Raw genomic sequence first — 20,224 nt, 5'->3', positions numbered from 1 at the left:
GCAAAAACTGCCACCAGGTAGCGGATCGCTACATAGAGTATGATAAAGTCCTTCTCTTCATTGATCTCATGCTTCTCAAGCCACAGGCATATAAGCATACCATTTATAACTCTTTGATAATTGATAGGAGTTATGAGAAGCCATGTGATAATGCTTATAGAAAGCAGAGTCAGCGTTCGGGCTGTTCCACCGCCACAACTACCGCCACCACCACCACCGTCACCACATCCTTCATGGATACCTATAGCTATGTCATCAGACTCACTATTCTTCTGCTTCTTTTCGAGGTCTACATCAAATGGGCGTACGAGGAAAAGAACTATGTAGAGGAGAATATGTCTACGTCAATTGTGATCCAACGAGTTCTTAATGGTCCCTTTCAATACCTTTTCTTTCTCTCTACAAGCACCTTGGAAAACGTCCTAATAAACACGTCTACTGCTTTGATGGCAAGACGATATCTGAAATTTGGTTGCAGGGGATTCGGATCCTTGGTAATATCAAACATCCGTTCTTATGCGATCATCACTACAACAATACTTATATCCAATATTGTTAAGCTCTTTCCTATAGTGATGTTTATATGGCCGTATGATAGTATGGTGCTTAATATGACAAGGATTTTGGTTGAGTTTGTCCATGTTGCCATTCTAATAGAGGGAATTCATATAGTTCTGATGGACAATATCAACAATCAGTATGCCAAGGTAGCCGTTGTTGTGATAATCAGCGAACTTATCCAGTATCTGGGTACTCATTTCGTTGTATGTGCACTTTTAGGTAGTTACTATAGAATTCCATGGACCAGATTGGTCCTTGATGAGATTGAACAGCTCAAATCCAGATTACAATTGGTAGGATGTATATAATTAATATTCTTCAAAGGTTAACCTCTTTCTGGCAATACCATCACCAGTAGCCATGACAATCTGATTACCTTCAACTGCTAACCATGGTCCATCCAACTCCTGTATGAGATTAGGATACTCATAAGTTTGATTCAACTCTCTTCTTTCATCAATGGTACTCGATTTCTGTGCTATTTCTGAATGGCTTTCGGACCCTTCAACTTCTTCATCTGACCTTTCGATGGCTCTTAAAGCTATAAAATAGCTTAATGGCTGATAATTCTTCTGGAAATACCATAGATAAGTCAGCGTAATAAATGGTAATGGCGTGAGACATACAGAAAAGAACCACGCATTGGACAAAACCAAAGAACCAGCAACAGTAAGCTGGAATAGAAGTAAACCTAAGATGACCCGACGAAAGATAATTGGCATCACTTGACCTGTAGAGTGTTGCGGATGAATGCATGAATAGATAAGTTGGAACTTATACACGTAGAAGCCAATAATGAAGTAGGCCAATCCGGCAGATAAGATCTTTGTAGACATCACACTATATAAAAGAGTGATGATAAGTGTGAGCATTGGAATGGGAAGATTTAGACCAAAATTAAAGTCAGGAGGCGTGTAAAGGTTCATATAATGACGAGGAGTCTTACAATTAGCTCTGAATACTGGGAAACGAAACAATTGACCCGTTAAAAGAAGCTTGAGTGGATGTAAAGCAAGTCCCTGAAGAAGAATGGTATCCACATAAAAGGCAGAGAGACCTCTAAGAGATGCAGCAAGTTGTAATGCCAACTTCTTGGAATCGCTTAGATAACCCCAGTAATTAGAGGCAGTACCGGCCATGGTGAACACAAGAAACATGTTGACGAAGACGTAGAAGAAGTTTTTAGAAACGACACTGAGCTCTTCTTCGCCGTATGAGACAAAGCCCTGCTTAGATGATAGCCATACGTATATGTATGGAATGACAAAGTTAAGCAAGGTATAGAGATAGACGGGAAGTAGGTCAATAACAAAGTCTTGTGCCCAGGGATGGTCATCCAACAACTCACCTAGGGCGGGCCAGAAGCGTCGAATCGATTTCATATTGAGCAAAGTGGCCAAATAACCGACTGGAACAATGAATGCCACGGCTAAAATTCCAGTAATGACGGTTATATAGCTCTGTTTGAGCTTTCTGCTATGACTTGGCAGAGTAAGATTCTCCCACACAATGTCACGAGGTGCAGGTGCAGGAGTAGTGATCATATATCCTATGCGAGGATCGACTACTGCCTGTGCAAACATCTGAGCAGCGGCAACAGAGTCCAACGTAACGAAAGCGGTTGGCGTTGATGCGTAATGCCTTTCTCGAGCACTGAGAATTTCGTTGTCCACTGCATGGAGCTGCTTGGTATAATGGTCGATGGCGTCAACCTTACGACCCCAAAGACCCAGTAGGCCTAGTCTTATAAGGGGGCGTTTGCGAATTCCAGACACCGAGCTGATGGAATCCACAGAACCGACTGCATCGATAGCCGGTTCAGTCTGTTCGCCTGGCACTGCATCGACAGCCGGTTCGGTTTGTTCGCCCAGCCCAGTCTGTTCGCCTGGCACGACCTGTTCGCCTGGCAAACTCTCTTCATCTCGGTACACCATGGGATATGAAGTCGTAGCAAACGGCCGTATATTGAACGTCTGCTTAGAGTCGTTACCCAAATACTCTGCCCAAGCGCGTTCAAGCCTCTCCAGAACGTCCGAACGCTGCCGAAAAAGACCATCAAGCTTTTTCCATTCCTTACAAATGACAATCTTCTCAGCTTTACCTATTCCTAGGCTGTCAATGGTCTCTTTCAACGCTCTCTCTGAGCGTAGCTCTGGGGGAACGCCCGTCAGTCGTATCGTTCGATCAGTAACGGAATTCTGCTGGCCCAAAATCTGCTGTCTCTTCTGGATCACCTTTGTGGTCTGCTCCATAAGGAAATGAAGCGCCACAAAGGTAAAAACGTAGGTGAATATCAGATATAGAACGAGATAGGCTTTTTTGGAGTCTATAAGCAAAGTTCCGTCTGTCTGTAGACGGTATTCTGGCACTTCGGGGTCTTTCCCGTTATCATCATCATAATCACCAGTGAAGTAGTAGCGAATCGGCGAGATCACAATGGCAGAAACAAGCCAACATACAGATAAGAGCTTGAAGGCCATCTTAAAGAAGCCCAAAAACACATAGGCATCCAAGCCCGCATATTCAATCACCTCGTCTTCCGTTATTCTGTAAAGAGTGGAGATCCAGCCGAATAAAGATGTTCTCTTGATAGCAGGCGGCAGGTACTTCCGGTTGGATGCGCTGAGATAGTTGAGTCGAGCCATGAATATATTGGGGAACCGAGATCTAAGGACGCAAAACACTAGTAAGGCCAGGACTCCCAGTACAGAGGACACAACAAGCTGTGCCGTTATGAGGCGAGTGCTGGGTACATCACGAAGGTTCTTATCGAGGTTCATAGTGGAGATGGATCAGGAGAAGAAGAGTGATAGATAAGGGTGGGGCTCATGGGGCTCATGGGGCTCATGTGGCTGGTAAAGCCTGTAGAGCCTGTACACCACTTTCCAGCCCATCCCTACACCAATGAAAATTTTTTCCTCTGCTTAATCATCGAGGACCGGCCCCATCCATCCACTTGATCAGCTTCTCTTCTCTTTTCCTTGATTGGTACTACTTCCATTTCGTTCAATCAATCCTCTAATTGTTCTTATCTCCAAATGAACCAACGAAATGTCTTCACTTGTTATCGCTAGCAACTCAGAGCCCGGCTCCACTGGCGTGTCCAATGATTCGTCCGTTAATGTATCCATTGATGTATCCGCTACAGCGTCGAACGTGTCGAACGTGTCGAACACATCCACTGACGCCCCTAACGCATCCATTGACTCCATTGACTCCTTACTTATCTCCAATAAGGCCAAGATCAAAGAGATCCTTAACCACTCTTACTCCAATGATGACTCTCTGCTTTTTGGTACCTTATCTCTTCTCCAATCTCGTTGTATTTCTTATATTTTGCACGGTTTTGTCAATGCCAGTAAAGATGATGATTCATCTTCCATTCAATTGGCTCAAAATGTAAACCCTTCTTCTCCTATTATGTCCTCTGAAGAAGTCATTGGTCGTATTTGGATAGATATTCATCATCCTTCTATCAAATACTTTCAGGCACAATTCTTGTATGCTAATAAGGACTTGTCCAATCGACGCGATAGAAGGGGCAGACATTCAGGCTCGCCGTCTTCCTCTATTGTCGAGATCCGTAAGCTCTTCGACCATTTTGTGAAGTTTATCAGCCGCTGTCGAGAGTTTTATTTGACTCTACTTCATGATATATTGCGCCGTTACGATTTATCCATTTATATACCAGTTAGAAAGGTTTGTACAACTTTGAAACTAGACGAAACAGAATTCATCTCCCACTCTGATTGCCAAACTGCCTCAGATATTGTTCCCAAAGTCGTCTATGTGGTTCACAAGTGTGTACTATACATTGGAGACTTGTCCAGATATAGAGCATTCATTGCAAAGACTTATTTGCCCTCTACAGCCATCTCTAAAGAAGATAACAACAACTACAGCAAGTCAATAGAATTGTACAAGCTTTCCTTGTTGATCCTTCCATCTCTGGGTGATCCTTACAACCATATCGCTATCATAGACAATTTTAAAGACGATAAATTCAATGTCGTATACAATTTTGTCAGATCTTCGATGACTAGCAGTCCACTAAGTGTTGGCTTTAACAATCTAATCAATTTATTAGCCAAGCAACCTAAACAGAACTCCATATTGCACAAGTTTGAGTCCCATAATGCTCTAGACCGTGATACCATTACCAAGAACGATCGTATGGAGTTACTGAAGTCTCAGTTTCTTGTCTTACTTAGCTATTATCTTTTACCAAATAAGTGGAAGATGAAGGAAGGGTTCCTTGTTAAAGGGTATGATATTCACGGAATTGAGACAGATTTTTACCATTTGTTGGCGAAATTGGATTTCCACAAACAGATCTTCAATGACTTCTATTTCAAGCAGTTGGCTATTCTCACTGGTGGCTTTGAGATTCTTATTGATCGTAGAATGGCTCATCTGGACCTCAGGCAAACTCCTCAGAGTATTTCATCTTATTTGGACTTCATATTCCGCTATTTGCTTACTTTGCTCAAAGTTCTCTTGTTGAACCTAAATAAGAGATCAACCACTCCAAATATCTCCACTAGTTTGTTGCCGGTGACTCGGTTGATGCTCTGCTGGATGAAGGAGCGTGAATTGGCACGCTATTATCTACTTCAGAACCTTCCCTGCACCAATGCATTGGCTGAGATCTTCAATAGTGCGGTAATATTTTTCAAGGAGAACTCTGGAGTGTTGGACGAGGTCGATTCTGGTTCATATAAGGAGTTACTCACTTCAGGTAAGCTATTTGAAGATAGACCCTCGCGTCGTCGTCTTTTCAAAGAGGATGTTACTTTGAAAGAATTCAAGCCTGTTAACTTCTATCTAAGTGACTTCGATGATGATCATTTGTATAGAAAGGATGAGACTGCTACCTTGGCTCTCATTGGTGAGTTGCCCAACGAATCTCATAAGAGTATGAAGCTCAATGACAATATGTTGAGGCTTATCGCCATTTGTTGTCTTGCCAAGAAGCTTGTTATGCAAAACACCGTTGGCATTGTGTTTAGTGAGGATACTGGTTTGTTTTCTCTTAAGTATGAGACTGACCTTTGTCTTGAATCTGGGACCAATAGTAACGTTGTAAAGCCTATTAGTGAGAGGGCTACCGACGGCGTTATTGGTGGCAATGAATATTCAGCTGAGAGGTTTAGGCGCAGAAAACCGGCGGTTAGGTCGAATACTTATCGGGCTCAAAAGCAGTATGAAGCAGACATTACAGAAGGCCAAGGCTTAGAGGATTCTTTGTTTAATGCTGAGGCACGTAGAACTGATACTAAAGGTGGTGTCGCTCAATCTGGTAGGTTTGTTGATATGGTTTCGTCGTTGGTAAGCAAAGATTCCGTAAGCTCTGAAAAGCAGGCACCTCCAGTCACGGGCAAGCAGCCTTTGACGAATTCAGGAGTTGATCAGCCTTTTAATTTGCTTTCTAGAAGTATCTGGTCCAATCAACCGGCAAAGTCTGACTCTTCTGCACCTATTAAAGTCGCTGACAGTATCCATTCATCTACTTCATCCAATTCCCCTTCAATCGCTCCTGAGGCTTCTAATCAAGTGCCAATGAAGCCTATGCTGTTCCCGCAGTATAATTTGAACTATCTGAATGGGTTCAACGGGTTGAGTGTGCCAACGCAGGTTCAACCCCCTATGCAGCAGACTAATCAGACTCAGCCACAGGAACAGCCGTATATGTTTAACTCGGGGGGAATGGCTACTCCTGTTATGGCCCCAGCTATGTCTCCTATGGATCTTAACCTAAACATGAACATGGCTATGAGTTCTCTGATGCTTAATACGGGATCTAACTTATCTGGAATTCCATTTAATAGCTTCCAGCAAAGCTCATCGGACCAAGCACAGCGGACTCGGACTCAGACTCAGCCCCAACAGAACCAACAAGTTCTGAATGAACCAGTAAATGCAACGATAAGACATAATACTCACAGCCTCTTCCGTGATGAGTTTGGTACTAATCAAGGTACCGGACATCAGTATAGTTTCTGAGAGGAATAGAAGCGAACTAAAATATGATATACGAGGGTATGTTATGTTGTGTATATACAACTGACATTGACCGTCTTTTCCTCTCTGTTCTTTTTACTTCTTATACTATAATACTATATATTGATATTGCTTAATTCATATAGGCTCATCTATTGTAGCATCCTGTGAAACCAGCTTGATTGAATTCTTCATTCTCATTTTCTCCTCATATCTCTGCTTACATCCACGTCGTTTTTGTGTCAATGTGATCTTCTTGATCTCGTCTGTCATTTCCCTAGCAAGAGAAGGGTTCGTCATGAACACTGGTCTGTCCTTATTGTAACCCTGACATGTTAATCCCAATCTAATACATTCTGCACATTCAGGTCTTTCCTCTGTACATTTCTTTCTTCGAAGTCTACAAGTCCAGCATCCTGTCTTCTTTCTAGGACCCGAAGTCTTTTTATACTTTTTGATTGATGGCTCCTCACTAGTTTCCCTTTTAGGCTTACGACCTCTCTTTTTAGGGAGTCTTATTTTCTTCACTGAATTCTTGGACCCCTTTGGTCTTCCCTTTTTCCTTTTAACCGGTTCAAAAATTGAGCATGATGATCCTTCCCTATAGTCTTCATCTATGCTATCATCTGTATTAATTGAAACCTCAGGAAGGTCAGCAGCTTCAGGAGTCTTGGGTTTTTTCCCATTTCCTTTCTTTTCTTTCATCCCCAATTTCATGCTCTCATTAAAATTGAATACTGGTATTCGAAAGTCTTGGGTGGTTGGTCTGGTAGATATTCCTTCTAAATAATCAATACCACCAGAACCTGCTAAGGATGATGCTATTCTAAATTTCGAGTCGTTTGGATTGAATCCGTTTCTATTTGCAAGTAACTTCTCTGTATTCTCAGATTTAAAACTAATACCTTCAAACAGAAATTCCTCAGTATGGTCATTGTGTTCACCTCCAATCATCCACGAGTCAGGCAGCTGAACATCATCATAAATGGATTCCAAGTGCGCACGCTGAAGCAAATTATCCAGCATTCCTACTCCAAATAAAGACTGAAAAGTCTGTTGAGGTTCTACAGTTGTCTCGTTTCTGTACATCAATTTTGCAGGTGTAATCACATCTCTTGTTGGTGAATCCCTAAATACATTGAGGAGTTTTTGATTATATCCGTAGTTGAATTCTTTGCTGTCGAATCTTTGTAATGTTTTATTGACTCGGTTATTATCCGCAAACAGATTAAAGATACTTTTAGATCCAAACGAGTCATTTGTCTCTATTGTTCGGGACTCAAAGTCTATTCTGATCGAGCGAGATTCCACCCGAGATTCCACCCGATTGTGCGTAACATCGATAGTGACGGATTCTGAACATGCCTCTTTAAATGCAGGCTCCAGATCAATAATTGTCTCAACAAATAGCATTAAAACAAAGTGCACAAGAAAGAAGGTAAACAAAAACAAAGCTAAGCGCCTGAAGAAGTATAACCTTGCAATATCCTAAATAGGAAACTTTGAGTGCGGGATTGCATTATATAGAGGGGGGTATTTAATTTAAGGAGTTACTTTACCTTTATCAAAATCAATAGACTGTCTTCCAAGTGCATGACTGTCACATTGACAGGATATCGATATTCAGTTCCCTTCCAAGATATATATAGAGAGAGGTATTTGGCTTAAAGATAGGTATTTGGTTTAGAGAGAGGTATTTGGTTTAGAGAGAGGTATTTGGTTTAGAGAGAGGTATATATTTAAAGAATCACTTCACCATTATCGTTATCAATGGACTGTCTTCCAACTACCAAATCCATGAGAGTCCTATTGACGGGAGTATCAATATTCTGTTCCCTTCCAAGTTTAACTATGTATCCATTAGTGCTTCTAAGATCGAATCTCCTAGAAAATCCCACAGAAGGAAGCATTTTGGCCTGAAGAATAGTACTCTTGCTGTTCCTGAAAGAGGGACTCTTGACATTAACTGTTCCAATAATCTGTAGGATTATATCAAACATTCTCTGTTTATCCAAAATCGCATTAATTGTAGGATCAACCTTCCTTAAAGATTTAACTCGATTCAAATTTCCAAGAACAAGTAAGCATTCATCTATAATGCTTGAAATGGTTCTTTCTATCGACCGAATAGAAGACAGTCTCTGCAAATCTGTCTCGAATAATGAAACCAACGGATATATACAACAGTCCACCATTACTTTTTCTAGCTGGGATGTATATACCTCTTTATAGGGGAAATAAAGTGCCCCAAGCATGGGAAGCTCAAGTAACTTCTTAATGACCATGGGAACTTCTCTATCGTTTGGAAATAGCTTCTCCTGAAGTTGTACAAAGTCCAGAAAGGATTCTGAGGTTGGACAAGCGCATACTCTAAAATCACCCGCCTTCAAGTGCTTTATGTCAAAGTTTTTACCGTTTTCAACTATATGAGTGGATAGAGCCTGCCATATATGGGGATGTCCTAACAAACCTCTAGTAGCCGTTTCCACTGCTCCAAGGCCTGGATTGACAAATATAACGTTGGTATCTTCCGATATATACTCTTTGTATTCTTGTAGAGCTGTAGATTTCTCCAAATCCGGATTCGTCACTATCAAGTTATCGATATGACGGTCAGGTACTTGCCGAGAACTCCTCTCCTGCTCAGGCCTGAGTAGTGCCGGTATCTCGTACGTAATTCTCACAGGATTGAATCGATTCAATGCATTTTCATAAGTAATCTTGGACCCATTAATGAAGTAGTTCTTCAAAATCGGGTCTTTATGGAAGAGAAGAGATGTTCTCAGCCACGAATCATGTCTCGATGCGAACTGGGATGCTAAAAACCTCGCATTGGCGTCACTTCCAAAAATATAGAGGTTTTTGGACATGTGCAAGGAGTCAGGTTAGCCGATGAGCCGAGTCAATTAGCGATGAGCCTAGCCAATGAGCCAATGAACCAAGCTAATCTTGTGATGAGCTAATCTGGTTAGTGAGCTCCCTTACTCTTAGTGTTCAGGCAGTGCAGTCTAATTTTGAAAAATTTTTGGGGGGGGGAATTAAAATTTTTCAGTCTCTTAAGAAATCCTAGGCACTACAACTCTTCTCTTTGTTACTAATATACTCTTTCAGGTCTAAATAAGTCGAGACAAGTCTAAGCATGCGTTCTTTGTATGCCTTAAGGCTGGGAAGCTTATTGATTGGTAGGTCGGTTCGTCTGGCCCTGCTCAATCGTCAGATCGTTGCCAATACGATGTCGCGATATGCGATATCTCAAAGATTTAATAGTACAATTGTTGAGCCTGTGAAAGGTGAGAAGGGTCATGTGGTGGAGACTGGCGAGGTTGTGGATGAGACTGATGATGTCGTGAATGAGTTTGAGGGTAGTGAAATTGTGGAAGAGGTCAGGGCCTCTGTTGAGGTTCTTGTTGAGAGTAAGGTTGGTGGGGCTGGTGAGGCTAAGGGTGAGGCTGATGCTGGTGAGGCTGAGGTTGAGGCTGACACTGAGGCTCGTGCTGACGCTGACGCACAGGCTGCCCCCGTTTCCCACGACTTTGCACCCACCTCCCAGGTTGAAGATTCCTTAATGCACCCGAAAGTCAAAGCTGCCTTCATGAAAATCATTGGTAGCACTTTGACTGCTGTTCAACAAAAAAGTATGAATGATTTTATAGAGTCCAAGGCTGGTATTGTTGTTAGAGCAAAGACCGGTACCGGTAAAACTTATGCGTTCGGAATTCCTGTTATGCATGACATGGTTATTCATAGTTATTCCAAAAAGAATATGAACGTTAATCACTTTGTGAATACGGTGATTTTCTCTCCAACGAGAGATTTGGCTACTCAGACTAGTGAATCTCTATCGAAAGTCTGGAAGTTGGTGAGTCCAAGGACCTATAAGAATGATATTGCACTTATTATGGGCCAGATGCCCAAGAGTATCAACTTGAGATCCTTCCATAAGTCCGATAGAATTCCAAGAATCGTTGTGGCTACTCCGGGAAGATTTATCGACTTATTCGAGAATGAATCCAGTTTCAGAAACTCCATGAAGCACTTGAAGAACATCATTATCGATGAGGCTGACGAGTTGTTGAACAGTAACTTCAAAGAAGATATGACAGATATTATATCTGGTTTGCAAAAGGTCAGAGAGCCTATTCCTGATGCCAAGGATGACATCGGTCGTGCCAAAACCATGCTTTTCTCTGCTACTATGGACAGTGATGTGTTTGATTTGGCCAAAACTGCCATTGGGGAACATTTCCCATTCATTGATATTACAGATCATGGTAGTGAGGTCAATGAGAACATCTCTCAAAGCTTGGAGATCACCGATAAGATCTTTGAATCTTATGCTGCTGCTGCCAAGTTCATTGAGGACAATAAGGAGGATCCAAACTTTAAGGCCATTATATTTGTGTCCACTACTGCTGGTGTCGATTTGGCCTATCGTTTGATCAAAGATTCGGTTGATAATACTATTCCTATTTTCCAGCTTCATGGAAAGTTGGCTCAGGGACGTCGTAATAGTCAGCAGAAGGGCTTTAGATTCCGGAAGAATGCTGTTTTGGTGGCCTCTAACGTTGCTGCCAGAGGTATGGACTTCCCTAACGTGTCTCATGTGCTTCAGATTGGTATTTCTCCTGAAGCATCCAGTCATACTCATCGAATTGGTAGAACTGGAAGAGCGGGTAAAAAAGGTCAAGCCTTACTTATCGTGACAAAATCTGAGTTGCCTTATGTTGACACTCTTAAAAAGCAAGGTAACAAGTTTACAGTGGAGAAAGAATACGAACAGGATGAAGAATTTGAGTCCAAACTACAAAACTTCACCAAAGAATACGAAGACCTGGAACAGATCATCCACTCGTGTTTGAGTTCTTATGCTTCCGTTCCTCAGGAAGTTGCCAGAGTCAAAAAGGATAGAATTGCAAGGGATTGTAGTGAATTCTATCAGTCTTTGATCGCTGATGAAACAAAGAAACCTTATATGTCTTATCGTACTGCCTCTAAGATTGGTATGGATACGAGAATTCTTATGAAGTTCTTCGAGGTCCCAAGGCAAAGAGATAATAGAGGTGGAAATAGAGATGGTGACAGCGATAAAGGTGGTTACAGAGGTGGCAACAGTGGTGGCTACAGAGGCGGCAATAGTGGTGGCTACAGAGGCGGCGATAGAGGTGGCTACAAAGGTGGCAACAGTGGTGGCTACAGAGGTGGCGATAGAGGTGGCAACAGTGGTGGCTACAGAGGAGGCGATAGAGGTGGCGATAGAGGTGGATACAGAGGTGGCAGCAGTGGTGGCTACAAAGGTGGTAACACTGGTGGATACAGAAGCGAGAACAGAGGTGGTTACAAAGGAGATTCCAGCTCCTCAAGTCATCGCTACAACAATAAGCGTAGTGACTATTCCGATAAGAAGTTCTCTGAAGATGCCCCCGAGTACACTTCTGACAGAACTGGAAACAGGGACTTCAAGTCCAACAGCGATCATTCATTTGACAAAACAAACGACTCCCCAAAAAAGGATGACTGGATGACTAGAACGTCAAAGTACCGGTCTGAGGATTAGGTGGCAGCTTAGTTCAATGTTTTTTACTTGTATATAGGGTTGAGCACGATGCTGCTGTTTTTGTATATTTTTTATTTGTTTTGCTAATCAACTAAGTATAAGAAGAATATTTAGGTAGCATGCCTTGATTGTGTTCAACCTGGATTTAATAACCTTATCTGTTGTTATTGACGAATCCATTTGTTTTGCAACCATTAGTTGTTTTTGGTAGTAGTCCTTTATTTTTCTCCTTATTTTTTCCATCAACTGTTCTGACCTATTTTTGTAGTAGTTACCGTCACTATAGCCATCTATAAGTTTCCTGAGTCTTTCCGGACACTTGAATTGTTTGGAAAGTCCCAACTGTATAAAAGTATTATCCTTCTCTTGAAGTGTAGCCAGTGCTATCTCTGTCCTGAATGAAAGCGAATCCTTAGTGATTGTATAATCACCATAGTAGTTTTCGTTTTGTAGAAACAGTTTCTGATGTGGCTTCAACAATTTAAGAATAATAGAGGAAATATCCAGATCGTTCCATCGATTTTGCCCGTATGGCAGCATAAATCCATAGTCACAGAGAAGAATCTTATCGCTATGAGCACCATAACTGAAAAAGAGCTGCTCAGATTTACCATAGTGAGATTTTGCTGTTGTTACCGAGAAACACTGGCTATTAATGCTGATGGTACAATGATCTTCCAACGTGTGATTCAAGAAATCAACATAAGGAACTAAGGTAAAGTTTTCCTTAACATTGCAATGTAAAAAATTGGGTAATTCCATATAAAGGCATCTTGTATTACATGCAAGCCAAGCCCATAGAAACTCGGACCGTGTGATTTTCAGCTTCGTTTTATAGAGGTGAATGAATTCTACTACTTTGGAATAATCACATAAAAATTGTCTGTGCTGTGATTTCACATACTTGGCAGTGGTACTGGGAAGCATCTCAACAAATCTAGAACCGTGGTCACTAAACATCCATGTTAAGGGCACCGTCTGTAATTCTTGTTGAGTTGGTAGTACATCAAGAAAAGGTTTCCAGAAAGAACCTTCATTTCTTTGATGTGCCATGACAAGATACCAACTCACTAGTTGAAAGGATGTCAGTTGTAAAACATCTTTCACTTGTAGACATTGGTAAAATTTTCTAAAAGATAGATCTGTTTCATCTTCTTCCCGTTCTAAAATCTCCTGGTTCGAAGAAACTACCAGGATTCCTTTCTCCTTAAGGTAACTTGCAATCTTCAGGTTCCAGAAACCTAAATGCTGAAGAATTGTAATATAATTCAGCATGTAGGCTCTTGAAATAGAAATAATTGTTTCTTTTTCTCGGATAATACTTTTAGCTACCACATGTCTACCAAAAACTTGATGATCCCTCACTTCCAGTTTAGGAGATAGAAAGCATGTGCTCGAGGGAGATTCTTCCGCTTGATCCTGCATCCAGCTTTTCAAGGATTTGACTTTTTCATCGAATGTCTCCATGATTTAAAGTCACTTCAGTAGGATCTACAAAGCTTACTTTACTAAATATACTTTTTCGGACTTCATCTCCGAATTATGTCCTAAAATTTTTCATTTTCAATTTTTCACTTTTTCAAGGCCTCGGAAAAACTATAAGGCGGAAAACGCGGGGAAGTTGTTTCTTATAAATTACGGTTTCCATCATTGCTTTAAGTTATGCTTGTGGTTGGATTGACAGGAGGAATCGCGTCTGGGAAATCGACCGTTTCCAAGAGACTCCAAAATCGTTATGATTTAACCGTTATAGATGCGGACAGGATTGCAAGAGAAGTAGTGGTGCCAGGAAAGGCTGCATATAGCAAGATAGTGAAATACTTCGGGCCCAAAATACCCGATTTGGTGGAGGCTCCTAACAGTGTATTGAATAGAGCAGCTCTTGGACGGTATGTGTTTAGTCATAAGGAGGAACTAAAGGTTCTCAACTCATTCACACATCCGGCTGTTCGTAACGAGATCTTAAGACAGATACTTGGATGCTATATACACTTTGAAAAAATGTGTATCTTGGACGTACCACTTTTATTTGAGGCTGGAATGGATAAAATGTGTGGCATAACACTCTGTGTCGTTTGTGATCGGAAGATCCAGCTAGAAAGATTGATGAATCGGAACTCAGAATTGTCCAAGCAGGACTGTGAGAACCGAATTGATAGCCAGATGAGTAACAGTGAAAAGATCTGCCGGGCAGATATAGTGATTGATAATGAAACGACTATCGACCAGCTCTACGAGTCACTAGACCATTCGATTCGCCAGATCCAGCCAAGTGCACTATGGGCGTATTTGGAAGTGATCTGTCCTCCAATCGCGGTTGTTTCTGCGGGATTCTGTCTCCTCGGAAGATTGTTGCCAGTGGGTATTGCAGCATGGCTGACAAGCCAGGTGAAGTAAAATGCCATCGATCCTAAATCTCGCTGATTATGTAATCAATTTGAAAGTCCAGCTATTTCCGTTGTAGATATTGTAGTGTCCCCCTTATCTTATCCGATAAGATTATCGGGGTGTGTCGTCTGGTTAGTTGGCTGGTGTGCTGTATATCTGTTGCTTGTTTTTTCTAGTCTCTACCTCATTATGCCACCGTCTATTCAGCCTTACACCGGGAAATCTCCTATAGCCAACATTTCAGACGGGCAGTTTAAGACGTTGGTAGAACAAGCAGTGGACGCTAGGAAACTCTCTTACAGTCCTTATTCGCATTTCGCCGTTGGTTGTGCTATTCTAACCGAAGATAACCAAATAGTCATCGGTTCAAATGTGGAAAATGCCAGCTATGGAGCAGCCATCTGTGCCGAGAGAACTGCCATAGTAAAAGCTGTGACGTCGGGTCATCTACTGTTTAAAGCGTTGGTGGTTTCAACCAATTCCGATTCATGTTCATCACCTTGTGGGATCTGTCGACAGGTGATCCGGGAGTTTTCTGGACCGGATCTAAAGCTCCCCATAGTAATGCTCGATAATAAAGGTGAGAAGCTTGTAGTGATGAGTATTGAAGAATTGCTTCCAGTTAGCTTTGGGCCCGAAGACCTTGTAGATTAAGCAGGTAGATAGATATTAATAGGAATGCTTTAGTTATTTATAGTAAAGTATACGAATCTCTATAGGTAATTCTGTACACATGATTAGTAAAGAGGAGGTGCAAAGAGTCTTTCATAGCTTCTGAGTCCAGGTGCCATTAATGGTAGCTCTCTTTTCTCTTCTTTCTTTTGCTCTGAGAACGTTCACTTCATGTAATAGTCCGTCCATTAGACCCTTAAGTTCTCGGTTCTGAATCTTTAACTTCACTTTCTCAGCCTCTGAATTGTCATATTTCACTAGTAGACAATTATATGTAGAGCAGAGGTTAAGATAGTTTGTCTTTAGGTACGAGAAGCACTTGAGGAACTTATTTTCCTGCCTAGGTCTTGTTTTGAGTTTCTCGGAGGGGTCCTCAAGCTTCTCGGGGTTCTTGGACTCATCAGACTTCGGTGTCTCTAGTTCTGGTTTGGATGAGATGCATCTCTGTCGCTTAACCATCTTCATAGGTATCTGTTGCATGTCATGGCTTCTCTTATGGGTAATAGGGGTGTTGGAAGCACAAGCAATTTGGATATCTTGCAAGCACATGTCCCATTCATTAACCTGATGTTCAGTGGTGGGGTTGGAATCGTCAACGTTAGCTTGCAAACTCGAGTATTGTACACTGTTATTGGGCGTCAGAGGAATGAAAAGAGGTGCAAGATTGGCAATTGTTGGGGCTTCAGTCGGGGCGTGCACTTCAGTCTGAGCCTGACTCAACTTAGCATCACCAATCAACATAGTAAGCTCAGCACTCCACTCATCATCAAAAGGATCTTGCTTGACCGTATTATATCCTGCATACGAATCAAGACTCTCGGAAGGAGTGTATGAAAGTCCGGGTTGAGGAGACACGGATCCATGACTATGAGATTGAGTATCCGAAGAAACCGTAGTGAAGGTCTCTGGGGTTCCAATGACTTGGTCCACCACTTTATTCATGATTTCCATGAGGATTCCTGAATACAAAAGAAGAATAGCCACGAGGTTCGAACCAAGTTTAGGAATTTTGCAGGGTGAAATTTTTCAGTCCATTAGAGTGAAAAATTTCGATCTGACATACGTCATTTAAGTAATAACTAGTTAAGTATTTGTATTTGATCAACTAATTGATTAATTATATAGTATAACTAACAAGCTTAGCTACTCATTTCAACTTCAAGGTAGTGTGACACTTACCACAGTATTGTCTGTCGTTCATGTTAGCCATGAAGATACCAACACCACAGTTAGGACACTCGTTTCTCAACTTGGTGACTTTTCCATCACCGTCAACCTTGTAGTAACTCAAGACAGCCAACTTGACGTTCTTGTGCTTGTGGCTAACCTTCTTAGGAGTAGTGTAAGCTTTCTTCTTCTTCTTCTTACCACCTCTCAATCTCAACACCAAATGTAAAGTGGATTCCTTCTGGATGTTGTAGTCGGACAAAGTTCTGCCGTCCTCCAACTGCTTACCAGCAAAGATCAATCTCTGCTGATCTGGTGGAATTCCCTCCTTGTCTTGGATCTTTTGCTTGACATTGTCGATGGTGTCCGAAGACTCCACCTCCAAAGTGATGGTCTTACCAGTTAAGGTTTTAACGAAAATTTGCATATTGGGTTCGTCTGCAATGTAATAAACAGTGCTTCTTTCTTACCTTGGTGCTGAAGAAAGAAGAAACAAGGAACTATTAGCTGACTAAGTGAAATTCTTTCGTCAAAGTTTTTCAGTTGAAAATTTTTTCGCCCGTGGATTTGTGTGAGGTGGGGGGGGGGAATGACGTTGCGTGGATTTACGTGGCGTGGATTGACCTGGCTTGGCCGGCGTGAATTGACCTGGCGGCCTGGACTGGATTGACCTGGCCTGGATTGACTTGGCTTCCCCGGCCGTGTTCACATCTCCGGAAACAACCTACTCAGCACCAAATCAATCCCTTGCCATAACAGCGACCTATTAATTTCATCGTGCCGAAAAGTCTCCAAAAATGAATCTAGACACTCATCCATGTTCTTATCATCTCTGTATAACAACTTGGCGAAAGAGTTGTTCTTAATTAGTAACAGGTTCCTCAACTTGTCTTTATTTTTCAACCGTAGCTCCTCCAACTGTTCAGGTGTTTCTGGAATGTCTCTTGGCTTCATATAGAATCTTTGGTCATCCTGGAACATCATGTGACGTAAAAATTGAACTCCTTTGGCCAAGTGAGACCTTGTAAGGACTACCTTGTACACCAGGTTGTTGGTCAGATTGTTCATCCAATGAGATATCCTGGAAGAATACGATAATAGCGACCCCGTTTTGTTAACTATAACGTAAAGTAGAGGGTAGATGAGATCCAGGCTGAAGACCTTGGAGAGAAATGGGAAGATTGCGAATGATAAAACATCATTTTGCTTGGTAAAGTCCTTGTTGGAACCAAGAAGAGACGTTGAATAGGCTATCAGGTGACTTATAGTGGTCCCTATATTAGAGAATTGCGTGAAGAATGATTGTGAAGGCTTGGACTCAGGCTTGGACTCAGGATTGTTTACCGCTTTGGTAATAGCCTCACTTATTCCTCCAATCACATCCCATATAACGAAGTTGTAAGGGAGATTCTTAAGGAGATTTTTCATGACCAAGTCATTCAATATGGCTGCCATAAAGTCTCTAGACACTTTTGAATCGAGCTCTTCTGAAGGTATTGAATACTTAATGATGGATTTTACTAGTATTTTACTGTAATAAGCCTCCTTTTGCGGGCTATCCATGCAGAAATGTCCGTTTAATCGCATATAATTCAACACAACATCACTCTGAGGATCACTGTATCGAGATCCTGTCATTCTGAATGCTTCATAATATGAATCCATATGTCGAATCAATAATTCAAACAAGTCGTCTAACAAAATACGGCACCAATCTTGTTGTTGAGCACGGTAAGTCCATCTATTTTGTACAGATTGCATCACATAGATTAATTCTCCAACAAACTCATCTTCATTATAGAGTTGTAGTTTGTTCTTGTACCAACTAAGAACAAACTCTCTAATAAATAGACCAAAAAGAGCATATAGTTCAAGGTCCAATGGATCCTTCAAATTGACATTTAATTCATTTTCACTTCTTGTAGACGCCAAATCAAATGCCTCATCACTGAAAATAGATCTTATCAGCTGATTAAGATACTCCACAGAATCCTTTTGCAGCTTCACCACATGGTTGTTGTGAGAAGTTACCGATTCGGTGGCATCAACACCGTCCTCTTTCACATTTTCAAATTGAGACAAACGTTTGTGTTTTCTTCTATATAATCTGAGACGTCTCGATGACATTTCAATTATAATTAGAGCAGTTTTTAGGACAAAGGAAGCCGTTGGACGTAAAATGCATCTCGTTTAGCCAATGAAAAGCATTAAATTTTCTCGCTTAGTGAGGAGATTTTCAAAGGAGTTCACGAGATCGAAGAGAACCGGAGAGAACCGGAGCTCTCCTGAGCTCTCTTGAACTCTCTTGAGCTCTCTTCTATCTTCTTCATTCTCTCTTGTTCTTCAGAATGCTTTCTACATCACAATTGAGTAGACTAACAGTCAAATCTACAATCCAATCACGTCATCTTTTTTTTCTTCCGGTGGCAGCTTCAGCAGCTGTAACTACAGCTATTTCGACGGCTTCAATGGTTGGTTATTTTTTAAAAGATAGTGTGAAATTAGCAGACAAGGTGGAAAACAACCAGATTGATCAAAACAAAAGTAACAATGAATTGGTTCTAGAACAAAGTTCAAAGACTAAACCCCGGTTTACTAGACCACCCAAAAACTACGCCAATCATATTCCTCTCTATACAAGTGAGAAGATAGCTATGTTTGTGGTGAGTGCCATTGGATCATTTTTACACCCGGAAAAAAACCAGTACATTGTGGCATTGGGAGAAAGCACTGCCATTCCACCGTTTTTAAAGCATTTACGTCAGCAAATGCTTGACGATCCTACGGGAAGACAGATCTTAAGAGATCGGCCTAATATTACGTCTGAGACATTAAATCTGGAGAAACTTGCCAGTTATGGAGAAAATACCTTCGGAAGAACCTACTATGATTGGTTAAAAAGAGAAAAGGTTTCTCCGGATACTAGAGTTCCTGTTAGATTCATTGATGACGAGGAGTTGGCATTTGTATTTCAGAGATATAGACAATGTCATGACTTCTATCATGCATTAGCAGGTTTGCCGATTACTAGAGAGGGAGAAATAGCAGTCAAGTTCTTTGAGTTTCTTAATATAGGAACTCCATTTGCAGGAATGGGGGCCATATTTGCACCATGGAATATGAAGAAAAGAAGTCAAAGAAGAAGATTACTTAGTATTTATTATCCATGGGCTATTGAATCTGCGGCTCATTGCAAGAACAACTTGATTAATATTTATTGGGAGAAAATCATGGATAAAGATGTTGGAGAATTGAGAGAGGAGTTGGGTATTACGAAGCCACCTGATATGAGGGAGCTAAGGAGGAGAGAGAGGGCAGAAAGACATAATAAGTGAGTTGAACCCTAACTGGATCCTCTGCACTCTATAATTGATCGTTGTATAATTAAAAGCTTCGGTGGTGTTTCTTTTTACTTATCTGACCAATAGTTTCATCGCGTATCTCTTATCATACCACGAGATAATGACCGCTCACAATAGGAAAGGGCTTCTTGCTTTTAGGGTGTGATAAGTTTGCGGGAGACCGTATGATAGTGGGGATGGATGACCTCTATGGGGGCCAATGACCTTGATGGGGGCCAATGCGGTTTCCTGGGGGCCAATGCGGTTCCATGCCTCGATGCTGTTTCCTGGGGAGCCAATGCGGTTTCCTGGCGTTCCCTGGCGTTCCCTCCCCCAATGCTACTCCCACATCCGCCTACCGCGCAAATTTTTTCGCTTACCCCCAATCATCCAATCATTCACCGTCCTCCTTTATCTACTTCTCCGGCGCTTAACTCGTTAGGGAAACCAATTTGACTGACTCTTTTTGCTTGTATAAAATTTTATGGAGGTCAAAAAAGTTTTCTGTATAAATTTTTTTGTAACCTTATTGACAGCTCTT

General features: G+C 41.5%; 10 protein-coding genes across 10 annotated transcripts; 5 read left to right on the top strand and 5 right to left on the bottom strand.

The window, feature by feature from the left end:
• Positions 1-869: 869 nt before the first annotated feature.
• FOA43_002398 (uncharacterized protein) lies at positions 870-3,206 on the bottom strand (the record flags this gene model as incomplete). Its single annotated transcript, XM_038922695.1, has 1 exon — positions 870-3,206. The coding sequence occupies one exon, from the start codon at positions 3,204-3,206 to the stop codon at positions 870-872; it is 2,337 nt and encodes a 778-aa protein (XP_038778623.1).
• Positions 3,207-3,667: 461 nt separating this feature from the next.
• Positions 3,668-6,564, top strand: FOA43_002397 (uncharacterized protein; the record flags this gene model as incomplete). Its single annotated transcript, XM_038922694.1, has 2 exons — positions 3,668-3,674; positions 3,710-6,564. 2 exons carry the CDS (start codon positions 3,668-3,670, stop codon positions 6,562-6,564), a joined length of 2,862 nt encoding a protein of 953 aa, XP_038778622.1.
• Positions 6,565-6,699: 135 nt separating this feature from the next.
• Positions 6,700-7,974, bottom strand: FOA43_002396 (uncharacterized protein; the record flags this gene model as incomplete). The annotated part of the gene is made up of 1 exon (XM_038922693.1): positions 6,700-7,974. The coding sequence occupies one exon, from the start codon at positions 7,972-7,974 to the stop codon at positions 6,700-6,702; it is 1,275 nt and encodes a 424-aa protein (XP_038778621.1).
• A 326-nt stretch (positions 7,975-8,300) lies between these two features.
• On the bottom strand, positions 8,301-9,431 carry FOA43_002395 (uncharacterized protein; the record flags this gene model as incomplete). Its single annotated transcript, XM_038922692.1, has 1 exon — positions 8,301-9,431. The coding sequence occupies one exon, from the start codon at positions 9,429-9,431 to the stop codon at positions 8,301-8,303; it is 1,131 nt and encodes a 376-aa protein (XP_038778620.1).
• Positions 9,432-9,793: 362 nt separating this feature from the next.
• Positions 9,794-12,115, top strand: FOA43_002394 (uncharacterized protein; the record flags this gene model as incomplete). The annotated part of the gene is made up of 1 exon (XM_038922691.1): positions 9,794-12,115. One exon carries the CDS (start codon positions 9,794-9,796, stop codon positions 12,113-12,115), a length of 2,322 nt encoding a protein of 773 aa, XP_038778619.1.
• Positions 12,116-12,202: 87 nt separating this feature from the next.
• On the bottom strand, positions 12,203-13,152 carry FOA43_002393 (uncharacterized protein; the record flags this gene model as incomplete). The annotated part of the gene is made up of 2 exons (XM_038922690.1): positions 12,203-13,093; positions 13,147-13,152. The coding sequence occupies 2 exons, from the start codon at positions 13,150-13,152 to the stop codon at positions 12,203-12,205; spliced, it is 897 nt and encodes a 298-aa protein (XP_038778618.1).
• Positions 13,153-13,777: 625 nt separating this feature from the next.
• FOA43_002392 (uncharacterized protein) lies at positions 13,778-14,512 on the top strand (the record flags this gene model as incomplete). The annotated part of the gene is made up of 1 exon (XM_038922689.1): positions 13,778-14,512. One exon carries the CDS (start codon positions 13,778-13,780, stop codon positions 14,510-14,512), a length of 735 nt encoding a protein of 244 aa, XP_038778617.1.
• A 180-nt stretch (positions 14,513-14,692) lies between these two features.
• On the top strand, positions 14,693-15,157 carry FOA43_002391 (uncharacterized protein; the record flags this gene model as incomplete). Its single annotated transcript, XM_038922688.1, has 1 exon — positions 14,693-15,157. The coding sequence occupies one exon, from the start codon at positions 14,693-14,695 to the stop codon at positions 15,155-15,157; it is 465 nt and encodes a 154-aa protein (XP_038778616.1).
• Positions 15,158-15,268: 111 nt separating this feature from the next.
• On the bottom strand, positions 15,269-16,117 carry FOA43_002390 (uncharacterized protein; the record flags this gene model as incomplete). The annotated part of the gene is made up of 1 exon (XM_038922687.1): positions 15,269-16,117. One exon carries the CDS (start codon positions 16,115-16,117, stop codon positions 15,269-15,271), a length of 849 nt encoding a protein of 282 aa, XP_038778615.1.
• A 2,693-nt stretch (positions 16,118-18,810) lies between these two features.
• FOA43_002389 (uncharacterized protein) lies at positions 18,811-19,677 on the top strand (the record flags this gene model as incomplete). Its single annotated transcript, XM_038922686.1, has 1 exon — positions 18,811-19,677. The coding sequence occupies one exon, from the start codon at positions 18,811-18,813 to the stop codon at positions 19,675-19,677; it is 867 nt and encodes a 288-aa protein (XP_038778614.1).
• Positions 19,678-20,224: the final 547 nt, after the last annotated feature.

Source organism: Brettanomyces nanus, chromosome 2 (assembly GCF_011074865.1).
Source record: "Brettanomyces nanus chromosome 2, complete sequence".
NCBI lineage: Eukaryota > Fungi > Ascomycota > Pichiomycetes > Pichiales > Pichiaceae > Brettanomyces > Brettanomyces nanus.
The sequence above is the reverse complement of the archived record's forward strand: the minus strand, read 5'-3'. Positions and strand labels throughout refer to the sequence as shown.